Source organism: Coturnix japonica, chromosome 3, assembly GCF_001577835.2.
Source record: "Coturnix japonica isolate 7356 chromosome 3, Coturnix japonica 2.1, whole genome shotgun sequence".
NCBI lineage: Eukaryota > Metazoa > Chordata > Aves > Galliformes > Phasianidae > Coturnix > Coturnix japonica.
Window position 1 is genome coordinate 47,110,994 of NC_029518.1, and position 21,935 is coordinate 47,132,928.

At 42.6% G+C, this 21,935-nt stretch overlaps 1 protein-coding gene across 1 annotated transcript in view; it reads right to left on the reverse strand.

The window, feature by feature from the left end:
• Positions 1-21,935, reverse strand: part of EZR (ezrin) — a 32,825-nt gene that overhangs the window by 2,403 nt on the left and 8,487 nt on the right. Inside the window, exons 2-9 of the mRNA XM_015858334.2 lie at positions 14,060-14,143; positions 7,328-7,423; positions 6,397-6,671; positions 5,632-5,715; positions 5,302-5,448; positions 2,463-2,559; positions 372-535; positions 53-183 (exon numbers count right to left, since the gene is read on the reverse strand). Coding sequence (XP_015713820.1) covers positions 53-183; positions 372-535; positions 2,463-2,559; positions 5,302-5,448; positions 5,632-5,715; positions 6,397-6,671; positions 7,328-7,423; positions 14,060-14,143 — 1,078 coding nt within the window. The remainder of the gene's footprint in view (positions 1-52; positions 184-371; positions 536-2,462; positions 2,560-5,301; positions 5,449-5,631; positions 5,716-6,396; positions 6,672-7,327; positions 7,424-14,059; positions 14,144-21,935) is intronic.

The following is a 21,935-nucleotide window of genomic DNA, read 5'->3' on the forward strand; positions in this document are numbered from 1 at the left end:
TAAGTGTGGAGCACAATACACATGATCTGGTTAAACAACGCAAGCACTTTACCTTTCTCTGCCTTCTTTGTCTTCACTTCATACTCTTGTAGCCTCACCAGCAGTTCTTCCTTTTCCCTCAACATTTGCTCCTTCTCCCTCTCAATGGTCTCCCTCTTCTTCTTTTCGTTTTCTAGTTGTTGCCTGTTTAGGAACAGATTTCATGCTTGAAGCTCACTTTCAGACATAAACCACAGCAAGGCAAGAAAACTGGCCGGTCCTTACTCAAATGTAGATGGCTCAAAGCCTCATTTGATGCCACCTGAGGAACTCTGGCAGATATGTACCATTTACCTCTGCTTCCCCATCCCACCATCTGTACACAGGCTCACCTTTCCAGCTGCTTCTGGTGCTTTTCCTCCCGGGCCTGAGCTTTCATCTGCTGCACCTCAATGGTGTCAGGCTTCCTGCGCCGCATGTACAGTTCATGGTTTCCCATACAGAGCTGCAAGATCCGCTTGTTAATTCTCAGACGAGGGGCATAAAACACAAAGTCCTGGGAAAGACAGCACACTTTTTTTAGGTACAGTTGACTGCAGACATCATCCTGCCACTAATCCGCCTGCAACACAGACATCCACTGGCTAATGGAACGTCACAGCAGGACTTCACTGTTATCTGAAGCCCAGTATTTGTTGGTTATATAATCCACTTCAAGTCTATATGGAGTAGACAAGTTACTCTACTCAAAAAAGTATATTTTAGAGAGAATTAATGGGCTCAAAGGTCTCCACTTAAGAGGACGCTTTGCCAGGTACGGTAGAGTTGCAGAAGACTCTGGGCTGGCTGGTAACCATCTGGGCAATACGAAGCAAATAGTTTTTAAGTTTCTGTGGTTTTGTGACTGAAAAGATAAAGCATGAAACTAAAAACGTGCTGCAGACTATTAAAGTAACACTGTAGATTTTCCTGAATTCACTGATGTTCTTCAGTGCATTCTGCAAATATCATCAGCAAGGTGTGCTGTGCCCCGCAGGCCCCAAGTCCTGCCGGAGGCATTCTGAGCTACATAAATCTAATACTGCTAATTGTGGCTGCAAGCTCTTCATCCGACCTCCTGTTTCTAGCAGATTGTTTGTGTACATTGTGATGAACAGGCCTTATCTTGAAGCAAGGTTCACCTCCAGTCAAAGTAAATTCTAAGGGCACAGATGGTGGTTGTGTTCATCATTTAATGCCATATAATCCAGGGACAAAACACTCTCATAAGAACATAAAGAATTCCCCTCCCTTCCTCATCCTGCCCTGGTCTAGCACAGCAGGGAGCTCTGCTGCATGGTATTTTGAAAATGTGCTGAAAATCTTGGGAGTACGTGGGCAGACAGACCTCAAAATTAAAAGGCTTATTCTGGGTAAGGTGACAAAGAATGCCATCCATTAAATTGGTGCCCATTTAATCTATGATGTGGAGAACAAAGGGGAGCTTCCCTCCCACATCTAGACTGGACTGAGTGTTTCTGCTTTATTTACAAATGCTTCCCATTTTCAAAAGAGATGCAAGTGTATGAAAAGATCCAGACAACTTCCTGAATGCTCAGAATTAGTGTCCAGATTAATTCATCTTTCATACCCAATTTGAAACATAACACCACCCACAGGGAAAAAGACAACCAAGCCAATAAGGAAACATGATTGGTGTTAACGCCGTAAACACCTTGATGTATGACCTTTTGCATACCTCCCATTTCAAACTCAGTCAGATTTACTGTTAGGGAGTGGATGGAAAAGCTGTGATCCAGGACATTAATGTTTGTACTGTGTTCAAGTCCAAATCATAAAGAGGCTCCTCGATTGAGGAATATATTCCTGACAGAGGCACCTTTCTATCTCTGGGGGTTTTTGCCAGTTTTCACAGGTAACATCACAAAAAGAAGCCCCTCTCCCCCCAAACCCAGGGGCTGTTAGCTTAGAGGAAAGGACATCCCGATACTGTGGGTATCCATCAACTTACTGGAAGGGCCTTTTACTGCTGAAGAGATTCGTAAGACATCACCCTTAACCAAAGCCAAACTACGAATTGTTTCTGAGGGCTGTACTGATCCACCAAGGTCAATAACGGGGTGGGGGAAGAGAACGAGAGGAGACCTTTCTCAACTATTCCAGCAGTTTCACAAGACTTTCAGAATGACATCCACCTATACCAGTTATTCAAGTTCTCCACAGCTCAAAATAAACGGCAAGTTTTTCACTGAGATAACTGAAGTGTGTAAACATAAAACATTACTACTCAAGGGCAGCTGCATTTAAGCTCTCCACAGTAATTACAACCTTGCCATTTACCCTAGTATTCAAATAGGGCACTGGACATCGTGGCCCTTTTGCATCTAAGATATTTGCAGCTTCCCTCTCTTCAAAGACGACTTCATTCTGAAATGAATTGCTATTAGCTATTCCTAGGCAATAACCATTCTCAGTTTACTTACGGGTGCCTTCTTGTCAATGGGCTTTATTACAAACTTCTTGTCATTGAAAGAGATGTTTCTGATTTCACTCCAGGGGAACCCAATCTTTGGAGTCAGTCTGGAAAAAGGAAAAATATGTTAAGAGATGCTGTTCTCAACTCTATTCTTTCCCTCACATTACTTCTAAAACACACTCGGTGGGATGCAAGGCTTGACACAACTCTCCCAGCTGAAATAAAATCCCACAGGGGAGATGCCCGATCACCTCCCTTACAGTCTCTTCTCATGTTAGTCAGTCCAGACTTTTACCTTATTCTCATTTTCTTTTCAATACCTCCAGAGCCTTGCATACAAAAACCAGCAAATTATTCATAACATCACATGTTTCTGAGCCATCCTAGTACTCCAATTTATGTACCCTCCCAGTTCTACAACAAGTTCAAGGGCTTGTGCATCTGACTGCAATGAATTCCTTCAACTCCCCTCGCCTCAACTAAATATTACCTTTGTGTGTTTAGTATCACATTAGGCTTCTTTTAATGTTCTGTTACTGAGGACACGTTCTATAGAGATAGCAGTTAATTGTTAAGAACTGGGTCTTACATAAATGTTAATACCAACAAGCAATCTTCCTGTTATTATCTAACCCCTCCAATGTGTCCCTCTTTGGCACACCGAAGTGCTGACAATTACTTCCAGTAAATGGGATGAAGGCGCGAGTATGCAGGTTCAGCACTTAGAGAAGTGTATAGCAGCATAGTGAATCACTCCAAGTCTGTGTGAAGCTCTTCTATGGAGCTCATCGGCTAAGGAAAAAAAGTAGTAATTTTGGAAGAATTTGCTTCAACTTCATAAAAATCAAAAGTTCCCACAGAATTTCATTGGCCTGAGCCTAAAGGACCTGAGGAAATGGCTGCAAGTTGTACCAGAAGAGGTTTAGATTAGACATAAGGTGGAACTGCTTCTTTCAGAGAGTGGTCAGGCACAGGAATGGCTGCCCAGGAAGGTGGTGGAGTCACCATCCCTGGCAGTGTTCAAGAGGAGCTACAAGATATGGTTTAGTGGTTTGCTGTACCTATGGTAATGGGAGGACAGTTGGACTAGATGATCTTGTAGGTCTTTTCCAACCTTGTGGTTCTATGACTCTTAAGTAACCTGCTTAGTCTTATTCAGAAGTCAATAATAAAATATGTTCTGTTCAGAATTTACCATCCCTTAACCTTTACCTCAAGTGCGAGATTATGCAGCAGGGTGCCACGTAACTCTAAGAACTGTACAACAAATGATTTGTTTAAACTCAGATTAAGTAATTACTCTAGCCTCCTTCATAAGAGTAAGAGTCACTCTGTAAGAGTTTCAGCCGTAGATAATACGGTATGACATTAACTGAAGTATTTCAGTTGTCTGAGTTCTGTTGTAGACTCTCACCCTTACTGCAGAGAAAAGCTTTGGCTTGAAAACACCTAGAGGCAGGAGACTGACATTCACTGAGAACAAACTCCCATCTGTAGCACTGGATCATTTGCGTCCTCAGGCCGAGCTTCAGCAATGAAATCTTTGCTTTTTCACCTTTGCCCCAGTCCCAAAAGTCTACATGTACAAGACACGGGTAGGGTGCATATTATCATTTTTCTAGTCCTCATATCTGCTCAAAAGACTTAATTACAGAGTTAACGAGAGTTATGGCAGAAACAAGCCATTTATTCCGGCACTACATTTGTTTTGCAAACGCTCTCGATGGCTCTCTCCAGTCAAGGGCTACGTTCTTTCTGCTGCTGCAGCCCGAAAAACCTGTTTGTGCCACCATGGTTACACAGCAAGACTTGTCATTCAAGACTCAGGTATTACATGAGCGAAACTACTTTTCTTTCAAGTGACACTCCTTGTTTTCCGGGTGACAGCACGTATTAGCATTGCAGAAAAGTCTGCACTGCTCTTTGCCATCTTAACAGGAGCTCCAATCAGTATTTTAGCTACATTCAAAGTCTTATGGATGAAGACAAACTGAACAGGTGAAATCCCCACTGCATTTCATGGAGAGACTGTTACAGATACACGACATGAAACCAAGGCTTGGAATGTTCAGAGAAAAACCCCACAGTCTAACCCGCATTCTTTCATTTAGAAAAAGTTCATTTTCAGTCCTCTTCAATCTGTGGAGTATTGGAAGTGACTGGTAGGCTTAGACACAGCTGTTCTCACCTTCTTTATATGTTTACTCATAGATGTAGTCTATTATTTCCCACCTACTAGCCAATAAATAATACCTCTGTCCTTACCAGAAGGGCTGATTAAAATGTTGCGTACCTCAGCAAGACCTCAATTCATTCTTTGGTTAACAGTATCTACAGAAGTTAAGTCCTCCCTAAATTCTGGGTGTTACCCGCCATGGGTACATGCCTACCCCATAACCTGCCTTTTTCACAAGCTGGTAGTTGTACACGCATCTATCATTAATTTCAGCACAGGGATGGCCTCAGATGTCCTAGCACTCTGCAGATGTATTGGCCTATCAAGGTTCCTTCATTGTATTTACCGCTGGCATACCTGGCTACCTGCCTAAAGAAAAAGCTTGGTAAATTCCTTATTTTGGGTCTCAGCTCTAAAGCCATTACTTGCTTTACCAGATGATATTTTACAGCAGACATCTGCTCTTATATCAGCAGGTCAGGCTACAAAGATCAGGAAAGTCACAAAAGCACAAATGATCTGAACTGCGCCCATCTCCCAGCACAGCTTCACATCCTACAGGACAACAAGCAAGTTCTAAACTTTGCCCTCACTCTGTTAATAAGAAACGCCCTTTGGCTCCCATACCAGCCCTCACTCCAGTAGATCAGAAGTGAAAACAAAGACTTACTTATCATCTTTTTCATAGATGTTGAGCCCTAAGGCATCAACTCCCAGCCACAGGTCAGTTCCTTTCTTATTCTTGATTTCAAAGTAGTTGATTCCATACATCTCAAGGTCTTGAGCAATCTTCAGGTATTCCAGCATGGCATTCTCTCTGGGTGAGACAGGGAGGAGAGCAGAAGTTAGCTTCCGCTTCTACCATTTGATTCCATGTTGGATTAGAAAACAGATACCAGGAGCTCCCCACACAAGTGACTCTTGGAGTCTATTTCAAAGCATGCTGTTAGAACAGCAAGCTCAAGGCACCTAGGCCTAGAGAGCAACATGAAACACTTACTTGAGCATACCGCTGTGTTCAGCATGCCAAACCTGGATCCTTTCCTCCCACTGGTCTCTGGAGAGTTTATGCTGATCCATAACCCTAAACACAAGTAGAGAGATATTTGCAAGATTAGACTTTGTGTTCTGCTGTGTCCATTGATGCTGATATCTGCGATAGTCCCACTCACGAAGTCTCACTGAAACCAAGAAGATCCTGTTTAGCCCAAAGATGTGCTCTGTGGAGCAGAGCTATTCAGAATGAACAAAAAGTTGGTGTTTTTCCTGGAATTAGATACTGTGAAGAGCATCATCATGAGGTGAAAACACAAACCACTTGTCTGGCAACGTATTTATCTTGAGTGAGGGGACAGACTATCAAGCCTCACAACGTGTTTTGCAGATATAAGATTTTTAGGACAGTACACTGGGATTAAGAACACATAACCTGCATTTCTCCAGGGAGGACACAATCATGATTAATGCCTCCACTTCATAATAATGAGACATTTACACAAACTACCAGCATGGCAGCATTGCTTAGGAAAGAACAGCTGAAATCTAAAGAGATTTGCTCTGCTGAACTCACCCAACTACCTCTCCCTAACCACCCCAAAGAGACAGCATGAAATCATACTCTAACACGATGGACAGAAATCAAAGGTGGACTGAAATCATATGGATGCAGTTCAATTGAAAAATAATATTCTTTTAATGAAACTTTGTATAACTAGAGGAGGAAAAAAAAAAAGGAAAAGAAGGCTGAATCAATTGATTCCTTTACCTCTGGGGGATCAGACGCTCCGAATTGAGGTATCCAGGCTTGTGCACATCTTTGTTGTAATCTCCAAATTTGGCCTGTACGGCATAGGAGCCAAGAAGCACTGCTGTTTCAGGGGGACAGTAGATCTCATCACTGAGGATCCCTTCCTTCACCTGAAGGAAGAAAAGCTTCTGCGTGATGTCCTGTATCAACTCTTCAGCCACATCCTCTGGGAAGAACTTGGCACGGAACCTGAACTGAAGGGGATTCTCCTTTCTGATTTCCTGAGCAGAAACCTAAGGACAGAGATGACACCACAACTTAACAAGGCTGCAAACAAGAAAAAATTGTTTTTGCACATAAAAAGGGATTTAAGACATTCACCTTAAAAGGTATTTGCTTTCAGAAGTACATATCTGAAGTACTTTGGGCCCACACCCTACAGCAAAAACTCTTCTGCACACAGAGCCTTTGCACTCTGGGAAATAAATTCCAAGGCTACAGCCCACAGGCCTCCTGCAGTTTTGCATCAAGCAAGTGACTGACAGCCAATTATTCTCATTTTTTAATTCCAGCTGCTCACTCATATGAGAACACAGAGGAGATGCACTGTTATTTCAAACTCAGATGGTAAAATTCTGCTCGTACAGCAAATCTCAGCCTCTGAAAAATGTGGACTTTACCATGCTGCAACACATCTAGTGCTCTACGCTTGTGATACATCAACCCCCTTATGCTAAGCAGTGAGGATTTCCACCTTTCATACAGAAAGACCAAGTCTCCATCACATCACGCTTCACACAAACAGCTCCCACAGAGGTCACAAAGCTCTGCCCCCAAATAATTCTTAAATTACAAATACTAAAGAACAATCAGCAGGTACAGGGTTTATGTAGTTGCAGCCAATAAAACATCAGGAATCTATAAGCTTTAACTTTTAATGAGCAATTACCTTTTTATCCAGCTTCAGCCAGGTCTGGAATCCTTTGTTGTCTACATACTGAAGACCAAAGTACCACACTTCTCGCAAACCAATGGTTTTAACCACCTGTAACAGAAAGGTCATAAAAACTTACAGTAAGAAACCGCTCACCAGTACTTCTCCTTCATGTATCCTCACAAATCCCACAGCCACTGAAGCTGCAGGCAACCTCTTGCATCTCTTAACTTCATCTAGTTGACAAAGGTACACAGTTGTATAATATGCTGATGTTGGCTACATTCACATACTGCAAATACCAACCAGATCAAAGATCCTGAAACACCCTTGTTGCCTGGATCATACACCTACTAGAGAAAAAAAGTCTTTTTTCAACAAGTTCCTTTTCTTCATTAGAAGATCTCCTATTTTCACTTGCTTATTATTATTGCTCAGTAGTTTGTAGTTATCTCATCTGCCTGCAAAGCCATGCTCTAGACAGAGCTGAGATCTGTGAAGATCCACTGCACATACATCCAAACGCACCCCTAATGCTAAATTGCAGGGTAGCCTCTGGTCCAGTGAAGTGAGCATTACCACAGAGCTGAACTGAGTGGAAAGCAAGAGGTTTTCAGAACTATTCTGCAACTTAGGAAAGCATGACAGACTCTGAATGAGGGCTGCTCTGAAAGTAATGTTTCCTATTTCATTATGTTGCCCACAGTGTCAGAGGCAGGTGGTGGTGATATGGCAGTATAGGTTGAACCTTCCCACCAATATTCCATTACGTTTTGTTGCTGTGCGATAGATGGCAGCAGAGGGGCTGTCTGGCAGAACGGTATCTGACATGGAGGAGTGGATTTTAGTTCCTCCATGCAGAAAGAACCGCTGACATTCATCAATGCTTGCGGAAAGCAAACAGTGGATGTGAGCACAGTGAGCTGGTGGGTGGTGTGTTTCAGCAGTGGTGACAGCAATGTGGAAGACGAACCACAGTCTGGATGGCCACGCACAGCTGTCATGACATGAAACGAAGAACATCTTGATCAGCTCACCCACACGAACTGTCAGACCAGGGAATTATGCACAGAGCTGAATATCAGCTTCAAAGCGTGCAATGGCAGCAATGAGCCAGAGTCAAAGCAGCAGTCCATGGAGTGGCAACATGTCAATTCCCCTCTGAAGAAAAAGTTCAAGATACAACCTTTCAGAGTAACATGTACTATCTTTTGAGCTAGGAAAGGGGTAATCCTTCTGGGTTTCCCTTAACCCAGAGAAACCATCAACTCCGAGCTCTGCATTGTGATGCTGACTAAGCTGAAGGCTCAAAGTTCCAGAGTCAGGCCAGAGAAGAAGACAACCTTTCTCTTTCAACATGGTAATGCCAGGTTCCATAGCAGTTTGAAGGCCGTTGAGAACACTGTCAATCTTGGCTGGATTACTTACAGCACCCACTGGATTTGATGCCTTCTGGCTTCCATCTTTTTGGGCTGATGAAAGATGCACTGTGTGAGCAACATCTTTGAGCAACTATGCCATCACAGCAGACGTGAAAGAGCAGGTCACCTCTGCTGGTATAGATATTTTTTGTTCATTACTGGCACAAATGCACAGCTAATAGTGGTGACTATGTTGAAAAATACTACTTTGTAGCTGATAATTTGCCCTCAGTTATTGAGCCCTTTGTAGCTCTCAGAGCAACCTACACAGTTACCTGGGCTATGAGCTCAAATAAGGGTATTTCACCCTCCATATTTAAAGCATTGCTGAAGACACTGCAGCCAGAGAGAACTTACTGGAACAAACTTCATGCCAAACGCACACTCTGAGCAGCACAAGTATTTTGTTCCAAAGCAAATAGTAAGGGGATATCTTATTATTTTTTTTGCTGTACTTGGTCTTAAATTTGCTTACCAGTGAGCCAGAGGCCAGCAGTTTATACTCAAGAGTTTCCAAGAGTCGGTAAGGGATGTGGGTAAAAAATACCTCATCCTGGCTAGCACTCTGTGAAGTACACTTTCTATGCCATCTTGATCAACAGACAACACAGTGCTTAGTGATAAAAGCAGGCCAAGAAAACCACATATGCATTAGTATAACCACCCATTTCCTGAAACCCCAGAACTTTATTTTATAAAAGAGCTGGACTCTGAAAATACTCGATGCTTTTCTTGACTAGAATTCCTCTTCCCTCCTCTCCCAAACACTTGTTTCACCACAAAGGTACCAAGCTTTCTGAAGGCCAGATGAGTTTTTTAAGGGTCAGAATCAGGCTTTACTCAAGCTAGCAGAAATGCAGGCGTATGTTGAGAGTGGTGTTTCCTGTTGCACAAAAAAAAAGTGGTGCAACATTGTCAGAATGAAGAGTTGCACAAATCAAGCAGTTATCAGGTCATTATCTCTGGACGCCTCTTATGAAGGAGCATGCATTCTCTATAAATCAATACAGCTGGAGAGCTTACACAAGTTATAACCCTACAGCTTCTTCCCAAAACATATAGGCAAGGGAGGGAAAAATGCTAAGCTGAGCTTCAGAATTTGGGGTAACAAGAACAAAGACAAGAATCTCTTTGCCTGTATTCTGAGAAACAGCTTTGTAAACTCCCTTCATAGCAAAACAAGAAAAAAAAATCAAAATATTTCTTATATCCAAGATAATGGGGCTGAGGGAATGCATAAAAATGCATAAAGCAGAAAATCTTAAGCCTATCCATTCTATCAAAATGGACAAAGAATCCCTCAAGAGCAGGACTGAAGTGTGAGGTGTATTCATTCAACAGGGCTAGGCAAGTTCATGTCTGTTTAATGAAGTCTTTCAATTCTTCAGTCTTCTGATGCTCTCCTGGTCAGTTGATCTGCTCAAAAGGAATACTGCAGTTGCTTAAAGAAACTCCATTAGCTGATGGGTCACAGGACACTGCATACTTGTGCTTGGCCCTCTAAGGCACTGGCTATGCCAGTTCCCACTCAGAAATTGCCAGTGGCGCGTTCTCCTCCATGGGAATTTCTTTCTCTTGTTAGCAGAAAGGCACAGGACAGCTTGGGTCACCCACAGGGAGACATCCTCAAGCCAGCTTCAGAGACACTACACAGGTTCTCAGAACACCTCAGATACAGGTGGGGCTTGAGTGGAACAGCACTCAGCATACAGTGGTTTCATCATTTTCCCCTTCCTTTATAAGGGAGTTTTGACTTTTATGCATCATATATTTGAGGTAGAAAAGTCAATAAAGCACAAGGGCAGTGCATGCCTGAGTAATTTTCCTAGCTGATAGCCAGACCAAGAAATCATGCTGTGGTTTTTAAAAATAGCTTGCTTCTTCAGCAGTCTTTTCCTCCCGCAGTGGTTTTGCAGCTCAAGTTGGGCCACTCCCCATTCCTGTGTAAACCTGCTGCCTCCATAGGCTTTATCTGAGTGCAAACTCCATCCAAGATAAGGGCCCAGTAAAGAGAAAGAAGGGCTGTGGGAAAAGTTGAAGTGAAATATAGTCTTTGTCTGCCCAAGTTTTTGCTGAAGTTCTACTGAAGTTCCCTCCTGATGCGTAAAGTGCACCCCAATAAGGTATAAGCTACTGATAACTTCCCAATCATAGGTTTTAAACCCAAGGCACAGGAGGTAAGGGCCAAATCTTCAGGAGGTGATTTTCCACCCCTACAGCATATACAACATAAACATTGCAACAAGAGCAATCTTCAGAGGTTCAGCACAACTTAGCAGACAAGTATCCTGCCTTCTCAGGAGTTCTTGCTGTGAAAGCTCAAGAAAGTAGCTTCTCTTGTGCCAGAAATGACCCTGGCTCTTCATAGACATAAACAAATCATTGTCATGAGAAGCATGAGGCATATTTATACTTTCTGGTCTAATCTTTTAAAAACATAGCTTTTAGTCATTTCTATTGTTGTGTCCTCTGAGATGAAACCTGAATTTTTTGTTTTGGTTTAACATGGAAGGGAGGGTGGGTATCACAAGGGTGATCTGCAGGGAATGGAAGGTCAAACACTAAATGCTAGCTCCAAAAATACAGGTGTTCCAGATGCACTTCATCAAATCGCTGATTGATACTTTTCATCTTTTCCACAGTAGTGAAAATGAAAAGGAATTAAACTTATAACTGGTGCTAAACACATAATTTGCAAAGTTCTTCAGTGACTATGATTTGGTTTCCTGGAGGAAGTAAATTTCTGTTTCAGAGAATAATCAAAGAATGGTTTGAGTTGGAAGGGACCTTTAAGATCATCTTGTTCCAACCCCCTGCTATAGGCAGGGACACCACCCATTAGACCAGGTTGTTCACAGCCCCATCCAGACTCTCCTTGAACACTTCCAGGTAGGGGGCATCCCTGTTCCAGTGTCTCACCATCCTCACAGTAAAAAATGTCTTCCTAATATCTAATCTGAATCTACTCTCTTCCAGTTTAAATGCATTTGCCCTCATCTTGTTGGCACATACCCTTATAAAGCCTCTCCTGCATTTCTGTATGCTCCCTTCAGGTACTGGAATGCCACTACATGGTCCCCCCCTCCAGAATCTTCTCCAGCTTGAAGAGCCTCAAATCTCTCAGCTTGTCCTCATAGGGAGGCACTCTAGACCTCTTATTAACTTTGTGGCCCCCCTCTGGACTCACTTCAACAGCTCCATCTCCTTCTTTGTTGGGGGCCCCAGAACTGGATGCATATTGCAGGTGGGGTCTCAAGAGAGCAGAGTAGAAGGGCAGAATCACCTCCCTTGACCTGCTGGTCATGCTACTCTTGATGCAGCCCAGGATTGGCCCTCTGGGCTGCAAACACACACTGCCAGCCCAGCTCATGATGAGGCATTCATCAACTGACATCCCCAAACCTCTTCACCTCTTCAGGGCTGTTCTCAAGCCATTCTCCACCCACGCCATATCTGTGCTTGGGATTGCCCAAGCACAGATTGTCCCAGGTACAGGACCTTGTACTTGGCCTTGCTGAACTTCATGAGGTTGGCATGGACCCACATCTCAAGCCTGCCCAAGATTCTCTGAATGGCACCCCTTCCCTCCAGCGTGTCAACTGCCTGATGTCTGCAAACTTGCTGAGGGTGCACTCAATCTCTGTCCGTACTGTTAAATAACACTGGTCCCAGCAATGAACTGTAAAGAATTCCACTTGTCACCAGCCTCCATTTGGACACTGAGCCACTGACCGTAACTCTGAGTGCCACCATCCTGCCAATTCCTTATCCCACTGATGCTGTAACTCCATCATAAAAGGCCACCACGTTTATCAGGCATGACTTGCCTTTGCTGAAGCCACATTGGTTATCACCAATCATCTTTATTTTCCATGTGCCTTAGTAGGGCATTCAGCAGCACCTACTCCATGATCTTTCCAGGCACAGAGGTTATGCTTCCCCTTTCCCAGTCAGTGGGAACATCAAACTGCCATGATCTTTCAAATAGGATGGACAGCAGCTTGGCAACTTTATCTTCCAGTTCCCTCAGAACATGTTGATAGATTTCATTGGGTTTCATGGAATTGTGCACCTTCAGGTTCTTTACATGGTCTTGAGCCTGATCTTCTCTTACAGAAGGCAAATCTTCCTTCTCGCAGTTCTTACCTTTGTTTTCTGCAACTTGAGATTGTTTGAAACTTGTTTGAAGATTGCTTCTCATTACAATGTGCACCAGTGCCATAAAGCCTAGCAAGTCCTAGTTAACTCGCTGAAGTGAGAAACTGCACCAAGAGGAACTCAGAACAAACAAACATTGTTTAGCCAGTTTCACCTACCTGAGTTAAAGCTCAACCACCCTTTGCTATCAAGACTAGCTGGGGACAAGGGGAAGTGCAAAAGAATTGCTGCAGCACTTCATAAATACACGGAACTGAAGTCTACACAGATCAATTCTTAGTTTTCAGAGTTTCAGCAGAAGCATCTCGATGCAATTTCTTTTTACTATTTTTTTTTTCTATTTTACATTTCAGAAGTTCATTTTTCTGATGAAACCAACTTCTTAAATCAGTTTTATAAGGACAAGCTGCTTAAGACTAATAAAGTTCCACAAAGTGCTCTTTGTTTAGTTGTCATTACCTGACCTTTGTAGATCCATCACCAAACTGACCTGTATACTGTTAATGCAGTTGCAGGAAGAAAAACAGTAAGAGAAGGGAAGTCTCCTACTTGTGTTCTCCACTACTTTATGAATCTCTGAAGGCAGACTGGGCAAGTTTCTACTCTGTCCTGTTGCACAGCGGATTCATACATGACATGATATGCGGTAGATTCTGCACAGTGAACAAACCCTTCTGGTTTTCTAGTAGTGTGGAAAACTCAAACACCTGTGGCAAGTTGTATCCTCCATCTCATCTTCTGGATGAACACATGTACACCTACATTCATCATCAGTCTGAAGACCTTATTTTGAGAGGTTTTATGCACGGGGGCAACATTTCAGTTTTAGAATCTAAGAAATGAACAAAAGTTAAGCTGCATTTGAAATGCAGCATAAGTGTATTTTTACACACTACCTATGTTGCCAAGACATTCTAGCTTCCTTCTACTACATCATCATTCAACACTGCTAGCAAGTCAAGTTTCACTACAATGCAACACACCTGCAGGGATTTTTTGCTTATTTCTTTCACTGTGATGGAATTTAGAGAACTCAGGGCCAGGGCCCTTTTATTAAGAGGCAATAAAAAGAAAGGTAGGAAGGTTTGGAACTCAAACTTAAGAAATCAGTAGTCTTGAACATACTCTAAGCTTAAACAAGAAGAACCCATACCAACCCCACACTGACCTGATCAAACAGCTGTTTGCCTGTAGTGTTTGGCTGGATGGCAAACTCCAGCTCTGCATCCACAGTAACAACTCGAACATTGATCTATGGAGAAAAACAAAAAACATGGTTTAAGGTACATAGAAAACTATTTCTCGTGTGAATACAATACTGTGTACACAATACAGTCTCCTATTTTTGATACAATAATGTAACCCTTATATTCTACACATTTAAGCCCCAGTTATATTTTTGTTATTACACTAAACTTAATTGGAGCAGTGACTTTGCTGTCTTATCTAGATTGCTCTGCAGATTTTCCTCTTCAACAGGATTGGCTACTGATTGAATGAGGGGGCATTTTAGAGTTCCCAGTCTCCAGGCTTAAAACCCTTAGAATAAGGGTTTCTGCAAAGCATGCAAAATAGCTGCCTACAGGCTATTTCTTTGATTACAAAAGGCCCTGGTGACTAAATTGAATTTAAGGCTTATCATTTAACTTCAATTTATATTAGAGCTAGAATTAATCTGAGATTTTAAAGGCAAAAGGCTTCAGAATATTCTTATGAAGCAATAAGCAATAACCGGATAAACATTCATTCCTCATCTCTTAAAAATCTACTCAGCACAATAACAACAGATACTGACATACAATAGGGCAAGAGTTCATTAACAGCTAACGTTAGTGAAGAAAGACTTTAACCAGATTTGTTCCAATGTCAGGAGTGCAAAGACGGGTTAGCATTGTATGCAGAAGGCAAGTGTTTAACTAATGACTAGAAAAAGTCTATTAGCATTTAATCAGGGTACAAAGCAACAACCAAGCTTGCAGGGAACAGCAGAAGGAGCAGCAAGATAACGGCAAATCAAGAAAGGATTATCTCCAACTCTTCCACTACAGGAGACAACACCACCTGCAATATCATACCACATTGCAGGAAGAAGGAAGCAAAACAACCCCAAAACAAAACAAACTGATAAAAACCTCAAACTCAGACAATCAAGTAAGATTTGTAGCTTGGATTTTAAAAAGAAGAGAATTATAAAATGGTTGGGTTGGAAGGGACCTTTAAGATCATCCAGTTCCAACCATTCTTTATAGGTAGCGACACCTCCCTCTAGACCAGAGCCCCATCCAGCCTGGCCTGGAATGCCTCCAGGGAGGGGGCATCCACAACCTCACTGGGCAACTTGTTCCAGTGTCTCACCACCCTCACAGTAAAGAATGTCATCCCAATATCTAGTCTAAATCTGCTTTCTTCCAGTTTACAGCCATTTCCCCTTGTCCTGTCACTACCTGCCCTTCTAAACAGTCCCTCCCCAGCTTTTCTGCAGGCCCCAGACAAAATGCAAAGTACACAGAGCACTTTATGCCTCGGACAGCGAAAGCTAACAGACCCGAGAGCCTGCTACAGCTGCAGCACTGGCACCTAGTGCAGAGGCACATGGAACCACAGAACGCAGTGCAATAGGAATCAAATCACTCACTACAAAACCAAGGCATGGCAGCAGTTTCTAGCCATTTCGTTTTGTACGTTTAAACTCCACAGTAAATGTCAAGTAAAAGAATGTGTTGCAATTAACTGTAGCACCTGGGATCACAGGAGTATGCTTAAGGCTTCCTTCCTGCAGCTTAAGAACCAAACGGTGTAACAAGGTGAGATAGCAAATTCTGGACAACAGCAAGACTGCAATTTGAAGCCACGACCTTAAAAAGCTCCTGCTGCCTAATCCCTCTCAGCAATAAATCCCTAATCATAATCCAATCCCTTTTTACCCCCCCTCAAGAAAACATATGCTGATAATCCACTGTTTTGCACTGCGCAAGTTATTTGCACTTCTGGCTGAAACATCACAGCGGGTGTAAAATAAGTATCACTTTACAAGCTAAATACATTTCAAGGATGCACTTCTCAATCCAGTAAAACTGCAGGATGTTGGCCGAGCACTGAATTCCCTTCAGTATCAGGATACCCGTCTTTATCTCCTTAGTGGTTATCTGCTAATTAAAAACAAGCAAAACCCATGAAACTTAATGCTTTACTACTAAGGCTAAAAATTGAAGCCCCCTGCTTCCCACTTCAACTGTTAGCACAAGTGCAGAGGAACATGACTGCTTGCTTAGATAAGAGCTCCCAAAGACATCTACGGTGGAGATAAAGGTTAATTTCTGTGTCTGGGAAGGGCTCAACGACCAGCAGGATAGAGAGGAATTCCCTGGTGTGTTATTTGACAGCCCCACTCCACACGACAGGCAGACTAAGGAGAGAACTGCTAGCAGCTGAACAGACGACTGCTTGGCAAAATCCTTTGAGTGTCCTTGCTGCCATATTACATCCTCCTGCTTCTCTTCTCTGATCCTTGATTTCAAGAATATAAAGGTTTTAGGTGTATTTTTAATTGCACATTCTACAAGCACTCCACACAAGCTTTTAGCCAAAGAGAGGCAGGTAACAAAGCAGACGGTCAGAGCTTAATCCACCTGAAACCCTGCTTTAGGCAGTCTGGAAAAACTTCATTGTCTGCCAGACTGAGAAGACGTAAATGCGACATACAGTTCAGATCATAAGAAACTCCCTATGGCAACAAGATGACTAAATCAAAAAACAATAAAACAAGATGTTGCAGAGGGAAACAGAAAACACCTCTAATTCCTATAAGCAACAAAAGGAGCAAGACAGAAGTTAAGAAAAGTTAAGAAGTTAAGGAAACCTTCAGACGCAAAATCCTGCTTATCCCACACAGACAAAACAGGTCATTTGTGAGTTGCCAACACAATGCCATTTGCATTGAAAGGGGAAAAAAAAAAAGCTCAGTGAATCATAAAGACAACAGAAACTGAAGAACTGATCCTACTGAACACTAATTCCATGAATTCAGATTGTTCAGGGTAGAACAAATAACATTATCTGTGTTTCCAGCAGAGACAGGAAAGTAGAAATAAAATAAAAGATTGAACTGGAGAGAAGCTCAGAGCAAACTTTAAATAACCTAACGCCATGGAAAGTTCCTACAGTAGAAGTTCCACTAGTTAGGATGGTTCTTTCTTATAGCAGTAGTGCCCTCAGGTTTTGCACTTATTACAGAATCACAGAATCATCAAGGTTGGAAAAGACCTAGATCATCCAGTCCAACCAATACTTCCCAGTTAAATCATATCCCCCAACATAACATCCAAACGTTTCTTGAACACAATTATTCTTTATCTTCCTCAAGACAGTAACCCTTATAATGCTACATCAGGACATCAGTGCATGGCAGACTGCAGCCTTTCGGACTGTGCCTGAGAAACAGATTCAGAAAATGCTGTCTCTCAAGGAGGCACAATGTTGCCAACCACGTAGACAGGGGCAGCACCTTCTCTGTGTAAGATCTATGACCTAGATAAAAACCCAAGGTGACACTGCCTCATCAAGCCTCTCTCTTAGATGAGCAGTTCCCATACATGTTAGGCACTGTATTCGCTTGACTCATGGGCTTGTTGGTCCAGAACCTGTCTCTGGTTGCAGGCAATCTGCTATCTTTGGAGACAACCATCCACCTCCTGACAGATAACTGCTCTACTGTAAAAGATCCTACATCGGAGGTGAAAAGAGATGGAATGGAGAAGAGGAAAACAACAACAACCACATACCCCATACACAGCAAGCTGTGTGGATATTTCACATACCTATGCATGAAGGAAACCTAATTGCCCTTACATTGAGTCGAACTATTTCATTACGCAACCAACCATGAAGTTCTGCAAGTCATTTAAAATGCCATACAATTTATTTCCATAAGATAAAGGGCAGTAAATACCAACCTTTACACACATCCATAAGAGAAACCAGCACTTTATGTGGTCCATATTATCATTACGCAGCTCTAAATGCCTCTGATAATGGTCAGGAATGTTTTCTTCCTCTTTTCAAAGAGGGATAAAGACAAGAGTCTCCTAAATAGCAGGTCTGCAGGTGCAAATGCTAGTGAAGCATCCTTCCAAGTGGTGGCAACAAGCACTATCATAATGGAAAGACGTAAACAGCAATGCCTTCTTTCTTCAGGCATAACGTCTGGAAATGCCAACTAAGTAGCTGGTGCAGGTGAGCAGACCAACCACACACCAGAGGGGACAAGGGTTTGTTGAAGTGCTGCAACTGCACAGCACTTACTGTGAAAAATGCATATAGAGCCCTGTCAGTTTCCTGTACATACTCAAGCTGTCTGTAGAGCACATAGATCTCCCTGTTCCAAAGGAATAGAGCATTCTCAGCAAAGAACTGAAATTAAGAGTATTAAGAATCAAAAGTCAGCCCAGCTTGCAACTCTTGCTTCTGCAGGTCCACGTGCTATATCTGCCCCTTCACCAGACAAACAACTACTCCTGTACTTGCAATAAATGACAAGCTTTTTCCCCTGAGTTGCAATGCGTCTGCATGGATGAAATAATTACATTTCAACCTTAGCAACCAGACCTGTTTATAGATGCGTCCAGCGATTGGGCAGCCGATAATAGAAAAAGCCATTTCACACAGCAGCTTTAGGAAGGGCACTGAAACTGCTCTCTATTCCTCTGCCTTCAATGTATTAGTGTTCATTGGAAACAGGCTCAACAACAGAGAGAACACTGTCAGCTCTGTTTGATGACAGCTTTGTGCTGCTGTAACTGATGGCGGAACTGCAGGCCCTGACGTTGGAAACTATGTGGGGAAAAAATATTCAGTGTTGTCCAGGGAAGAAATCCTTGAGTCTCCAAGCTCAGCTGTGCCCGGCACCTTCCTCTTGCCACATGTACTTTAGGGACACGCATTCTGATCCTCTCAGGGCTGTCCAAGGAGCTGAAAGGGGGATGTATGCAGTGGAGTGCAGGGAGTAACAAAACGTAGCAAAGTATTCTTACAGTTTCTGGAAGATCACAGAATTGTAGGGGTTGGAAGGGACCTCTAGAGATCATCGAGTCCAACTCCCCTGCCAAAGCAGGCTCCCTACACCACGTCACACAGGTAGGCGTCCAGGTGGGTCTTAAATATCTCCAGAGAAGGAGACTCCACCACCTCCCTGGGCAGCCTGTTCCAGTGCTCCGTCACCCTCACGAGCATGGAGCACACAGGTCCACAAACAGCAACCAGTGTTAAACTGAAACTGTTTAGGAGCACAGGGCTAGAATTCCAAGAGCTTGCTAACTCTGTGACACGGTTACATGTGTTACACGTGGAAAAGCGAGGACAGAAAAGAGACACGAGGGTGATGAACAAATTACAGGTTAGCAAACAACGGGCTGTTTGCCCAAAACCAGCAGGACTGGAGACAAGGATACGGCCTGTTATAATCCCCAGAAATAAAGATCAACACATTTCCTGGTGTGCTGCTATTACATAGTAGGAAAAAATTGCATTCTTGAGTGTGTTGGTCACTGGAAGCATTACAGAAGGTGACTACTCTTTTCTGCTTGGACGATGACTTGCCAGCTGGAATTTTGTCATCCACATCTGAACGCTTCTTTTGAAAGGGAACAAGTTAGTCAAGGAAAGTCGGCATTAAACTACAGATCGGTTTTTCTCCTGAACTGTGAAAAACTGGATTTCATTTGCTTGCACCACCCATCTCTTTTTGAATTTGAACTTTGTTTTTTTTTCCAAATCTGAGGCATGAAGTGTTTGTAAGGAGGACAGCAACAGTTAAACACACACACACACACACAAAGCCTACAACCTGATTCCTATGAGAGCAGAGAAGAATTACACTGCACAACACAAAACTAGGCCTTCAGTATGACCCACATGCTCATCCCCTCCTTTTGTTTCAGAATCCTTTCTATGCTACATGCCCAACACCCAGTATTACAGAGAGGGCAGCAGAAGCACAGCAAAATAGTCCTGAGCATTTTCTTCCGCACTGCTGAGCACAGTGTGCTAACAAGAGAGAAAACAGCCTCGTCAGCTCACAGAAAGCGAGCAGGACACTGCTCCACTGACATTCACTTGACCAACGTGACGAGCTCATTGCACTGATTTAGCAGACCAGTTTCTCGGCATACCAGGTTAAATTGAGAAGATCTGACTGCAAACAAAAGGACGTGTTCCCTTCAAGTCTCACTGTTAAACATTGCTTCCTCATGGCAAATAAATGGGAACGTTAGGTCACGTTCCACAGGAATTCCTCTGAGTTTATGAAGCATAGTTAGATACCACTGCATTTGCAACAGGTAAGATTAGAGTTGAATAGGCTGCTCTTTGTTCCTTAAAAACTTGCTCACCTTCCCATGACGGGAGGAAATACCACAGAAAGTAAACACACTGGTCTATAATAGCCTAAAAAGCCAGCGGTTAGTTTCAGATTGTCTAGTATGGTTGTCAGCCTTATCTATTAGTCAACTTCAATGATTGTAAAACTGTAGCTTTTGGGGTTGGGGTTGTTTTTTTTTTTTGGTAGTAATCCTCAATATTTATGGACCAATAACGATGCCATCTACAATTAAATAAAGTTTCTTACTGAAGGCAATGTGAGTCCAGGTACTTGCAGCTTTCATGCAAGGTGAAAAACAAAAACCCCCAAAGCACAGACTTATAACAACCCGTTATGTTGCCGTTTTTCTTTAAGAGAGAAAGTAATTTGAAGAGAAGCCAAGAAAAATGTTGACATGACATCTCAAAGCCAAAGACTCTTCTGGATCTCCTGCATGAGGAAAGGCTGAGAGACATAGGACTATCCTGTATAGAGAAGGCTGCTTATAAACATCTAAAGTGCAGGAGCCAAGTTGATGGGGACAGACTCTTCACTGGTAAGCAACAATACAACAAGGGGCAACGGGTACACATTGGAACACAGGAAGTTCCATAATAGCTGGATTTGATTTCTAGAGGTCCTTCCCAGCCCCTAAAACTTTATGATCCTGTGACGAAGGTCAGGGGTTGTGCATGTAGGTGGGGAAACCTACTCATGTCTGGGGAGTCATCCAGAAATTCCAGTTTTAACAAAGCAGGCTGAAATTTCAGAACGAACTTCATTTTCCCCCTAAGCAAACATAAAGAGATTAGAAGAATGCCAATCTATTAGGTTTGGTTTTGCACTGAGGTCACTTGGCTCTTCTTTGAGAGACAGCATGAAACCTTACATACTATTAAGCATGAAGCTAATTCCAAAATGCAAATTCAAACTGATTTAGCCTAGATATGCATCAGATGTATACTAAATTATACAACCATTTCAGTTTCTTTAAGCAGAGCCTGATATCTTCTATCAGTATATAATGAAGCTGTATAGCAGGCATGTGTGTGAAAAGCTGAGCAGCAGTCATTACTGCATTTCACTTCTTTATCTAAGGTCAAGGAGTAACTCCCTGCATGCCAGAAGATCATGAGCATTTGACACAGGCATGGGAAACGTGCATAACCCTGTATCTTTAACTGTCCTTGCTCCCAAGTGAGAAGATCTCAGCTGCAGACATCCAGCAGTCTCCTCTGACCTTTGGTCAGTTCTGTTCAGGTAACATAAGCTGCTCGGTGAAAGAGAAAAGCCAAGAGAGAATAAAAATAATAATTAGAAAGAAAAAAAAACAAGAACACAAAAATAACCCATCAACTTTCTTCACCAGCCCAAAGGTTTCCCTCAACTCTTCCCTAACAAGCTTCATCACTGTCTCCAGTTAGGAAGAAAATTAAGAATTGATACAAAGTAGCTTTTTAAGCATTAAAATTCTCTTTGTTTTTTACAACTCTAAAATTACTGAGGGGGCATCCCTAGGTTCTAACAAACCATAAAGCAATGCAGTCTAAGTTTGACCCCTTAAGTCATCTTTCTGCTACAGAGCTCAGAGGTTTTTCATCTAAAATGCTCAATCTTACTTTCTCTGCTGGCTCCGGATGGTTTACTCTCAACACAGACCAAGTCGGGAAGTAATAGGAGGGTTTAAGCT